The 4146-nt window shown below is 36.9% G+C and overlaps 1 protein-coding gene across 3 annotated transcripts in view; it reads right to left on the reverse strand.

The window, feature by feature from the left end:
- Positions 1-954: 954 nt before the first annotated feature.
- sec16a (SEC16 homolog A, endoplasmic reticulum export factor) overlaps positions 955-4146 on the reverse strand; it is a 21149-nt gene continuing 17957 nt past the window's right edge. For 2 of the 3 annotated variants that reach the window (XM_014006535.1, XM_014006533.1), the window contains 4 exons: positions 3338-3409; positions 2947-3006; positions 2132-2200; positions 955-2036 (listed from right to left, as the gene is read on the reverse strand). In XM_014006535.1, the coding sequence (XP_013861989.1) occupies positions 1962-2036; positions 2132-2200; positions 2947-3006; positions 3338-3409 (276 nt within the window). In that variant the 3' untranslated portion in view covers positions 955-1961. The remainder of the gene's footprint in view (positions 2037-2131; positions 2201-2946; positions 3007-3337; positions 3410-4146) is intronic. The other variant, XM_014006534.1, reaches the window with a different exon arrangement.

The raw sequence follows: 4146 nt of genomic DNA on the forward strand, positions 1-4146 counted from the left end.
ATATAAAACACAGGATATATTTTGATTGGTTTTGCACATACATTGTAGAACTGTTAGTGTCTTTATGAGCCAGATGATCTAAATGAAATTTTGTGGAAAACACTGGAAACTGATTAGTTTTCTGTTACATTCATTAAAACCCACTGGTATATTCACAAGAAGCTGAGATTTAAAAATGTGACCTCACATGAATAAATGGGTTTAAAAAAACATCTTTTTCATTTACTTCTCTTATCATTTACCATTTAGATCTTGAAATTCAACAAAATAAAATCAATTGGTTTACCTCCCACAACTGATGGTCAAATTCTGATTGGTTTAGCATTTTTTTATTACATATTAGATGACATGTATAACTGAAGTTGGTTCATAAAAGATCCCATATTTTTAGACGTGCAAATAATAAACCATCAGTCCACATTACATTAGCAATAATAAGAAATAGTCATTGTCAGCATTCACTTTTACCTTTCATCACATCTTGCCTTTTGAATTTAATTCTTAAAATCTATGTATTTTCACAGTTTTAAAAGAACTGTGTTTTGAGTAAGAGAAAAACTAGAAAAATTACATTAAGTATGCTTATTGCTGAAGATAAGTTGAAATGAAATGCTGAACTATTAATGCAAGTTGAATTTGAACAACTAAAATTAGCTTAAAGCAGGGAAACAAAAGTGGAACAGCAAAATCCATGTCACATTCAACAGTTACCTTCAAAAAACTGAATTTGCTCTTAAAACAAGGTGAAATATGTTAAGTGACACCATTAGACATCGTTTTCCAAGTTCTACAGAAAGCAAAAATAGATTTACTATTTGTTTCCATCCTTTATGTTCATCAGTAATGCTACAGAACCCAACTAATGAAACTAAACCTGATTTTTAAAATAAAACTAATGTTTGCAAAGTTAACATAAAATGATTAAATGAGAGTGAATGACAAAATAAATAAAAATAACTGTTTACAATTTAAAGGTTTATTTGTATGCAGAAGCAGCCAATACAAATAATTAGAATGATTGCAATTTCTTAAATCATAAATGCAATTATTTTTTTGTCAAAGCCTACTTGAAAAAATTAGTTTTTCACACACAAACTCTCACACATTTTGTAAATACATTCAATCTGATATACAAATATTTGGATAGCTTCTTTTTCTCTATCATTTAAAAATTCATCTTTAATCCTGGCTTCTGCTATTCTGACCATTGCTTCACTCGTCTATGCTCAAAGGTTTGAGACAAATGTGGACAAAGACCTGACATGTCTAACAGTGGATAGTTAATGTGGGGAGGGAAAAAAGGACATTTAAATAAATACCTGAAATAAGCAGCATCCTAAAACATTTCCGTCTCGTCTAACATGCTTCCTTTCTTGGAGGGCGACAAAATAAAAGGCTAAACACGGCATCACAAAGCACTATTGACACAAATCGCCACCTCCAGATAACAGAAACAAAAAAGCTGCACATACAAAGTCTACATTATGAAAATAAAAGGTGCTACTTTGCTTTCCATCCTTCACACACCCAATCAGGCATCTGCACCTCAGACAAACAGAAGCGTAAAACCAGACATGGGACGATGATCTTTCTAACAGTGTTTGTTAATTTTAAGGGGACGCTGGCAGCTTTAGTATAGCAACACATTTATTGTACACTAAATTTTGCCAACATGCAGTTTGTGTATCATGGATAATCATGATAAAATTTCTTCTTCAACTATGTTTCCTGATTGGTTGCAGGAATAAGCCCTTAAAGGATACACCAGTGACACTGGGCTAAAAAAGAAAAAGTGGTTTAGCAGTTGGACGAAGACCAACAAAATGGGATGAAGCTCCTCTTATGTAAAGGCAAAAAGACGAGTCCTTAAGACAGAGAGCAGCATGTCCATGTGCTTCATTTCCTCCTAGACAGACTCGGTTTGTCCAACAAAAGCCGTTGACAGTTTTTTCCTCAGACGTTTACTTCAATACTGGGTACTGGCGCTGGCCGCCTAAACGGCCGGACCGCGGTCCACCTCCTGATGGTGCACTTGTCTGGAAAAAGCACAATTAAAAAGAGAAAGTCATAACGTGACCGAGAAGAAAAATTACGAGCAACTGAACGAAAGCTTCCTGTTACATGAGCACACCTGTGCAAACTGTGCAGGGTTATAAAAAGTGACGCCTCCAGTTGGTGCAGGTCCCTGGGCAGGATGACTCTGTCCAATGAGAAGTGGATGTTAAGCAGTGTTTTATATATTAATGTAACTTTACAGCACGTAAAAAAAGATTGTGATCGTGCCTTTTGGGGTAAAAAAAAAAAAAAAGAGGCAAAAGCGGAAAAAGCAATGCTGAATGGCGTCATTTTGAGGAACTGCTACAAAAAACACTTATGGTTTAGTTGCCATGCAAGCTGTCAGGTTAGCAACATGCTAATTAAGTGAAACAACTTGTAAGGGAAGCATCATTGCAACTGTCTCCAGCATGTTCACAACATTCACTTAGCAAATTAACATAAAAAATAGCTGATGGTACTATTGTACTTTTAACTTCAAACTAAAAAAATCTTACACCAAGTCAGCTACAGTTCACTGACAAATGATCACTACGATTATCAGAGTCTAAACCTTGGATCAAAGTTGTTTTAATACATCATTTAAACACATGAAAACTCAGTGGCAAAAACAGAAAACTCAAAACATCCGTTTTCAGCAACAACTCAGAGCCATAGAATGAATCAACTAAAAGAACAATCTCATTCTGTTTGGCTTATTTTATTTATTTGTTGAACAGATCCAGAGTTCAGTTGTAAATGCTGGAAACAGCTGGTGGCTGAGCAGGCAGACATGGATGTGATGCACAGCAAAGCTTTGGGATGTAAACAATAAAGAGAAGTGATAAACTACCCTGGGAAAAAAAGCGGGACGGGATGAGAATGAATTATTTGACGCCCGACTAGAAATACCTGGTTTAAATGCTGACTCACTTCACGTGATAAAGAACTCATTGAGCTAGAACGTGACAGCTAAAGAAGAAAAAAAAAAGTAGGAGGGGAAACAAAAAATAGAGAACCACAAACCCATATTAATAATCTTTCATGCACTTGATTAAATCCATTTCCACTATTCAACAGTTTAGAATAAAAAAAGAAATGAGCATTAGAAAATTGTGGTTCTTGGCAGAAGGGGCAGTCTGAACTATATCCAAAGTAAGAGAAAGAGTAGTAACTTTTCAGGCACTGAGCATGAGACAGATGGAAGATTTTAAGTTGACAGGCAGGCTGATAGTTGTCAAGCTTCACTGGAGGCATGAAGAGCATCTATAGCAAATCTTAAAAAGAAACTGATGAGCGTTACCTCCCCGGACTGAGAGCCATCAGGACAAGGAGGACCTTCTGAGGCTGGTGGTAACAATGTCGGGTTGAACATCTGAAGAGATTCAAATGAAACAGAGATTCTAGTTGTGTGGACATTTAGTTCTGAATTTCCTGTCGACTGACTTAAACCTTAGTCTAGACCAGGGGTCTGCAACCTGCGGCTCTTTGGTCCCTCAACAGTGACTCTAAACTTGCAGGGCTGCCAAACCCTGGTCCTCAAGGACCCCTTTCCAGCATGTTTTATTTGTTTCCCTGCTATTCAGCAGGTCTTCAGAAGATTGTTAATCACTCATTCATTCAAACCAGGTGTGTCCAAATCAGTGAAACATCTAAACATGCAGGAAAGGAGTCCTTGTGGACCAGGGTTGAGAATCAATGGGCCTCATGCAAGAACATGTTCATATTCTTATCCTAAATTTCTCCTACTTTTGTTCGTACAAAGGGTTCGTACGAACATGTCACGTCAGATTCAACAAACGCTTCTATCTTCAGGAAACGTGCGTAAATGAGCTGCGTAATTTACACCTGTCCTATCCAGCTGCTCGTGCACGCGAGAGGAGATTAGCATAATTACCACCCCAAAAACACCATGTAAGGCTGTGTTTCCTACCTCAGATCCAAGTGTTCATTCATGAGAAATTACAGCGAAAACTGAAAAAATAAAAACTTTACGAGTTCAGAGATTGAAGTCCGTCTGTCAGAGATCCAGAAAAGAAAATCTATGCATGTCTGGATGAAACCGTGTGACAAATGGCTAATGTTCATGATGTTGTTAATGAACTCAGACAC

This window comes from Austrofundulus limnaeus, unplaced genomic scaffold, assembly GCF_001266775.1.
Source record: "Austrofundulus limnaeus strain Quisiro unplaced genomic scaffold, Austrofundulus_limnaeus-1.0 Scaffold36, whole genome shotgun sequence".
Lineage (NCBI taxonomy): Eukaryota > Metazoa > Chordata > Actinopteri > Cyprinodontiformes > Rivulidae > Austrofundulus > Austrofundulus limnaeus.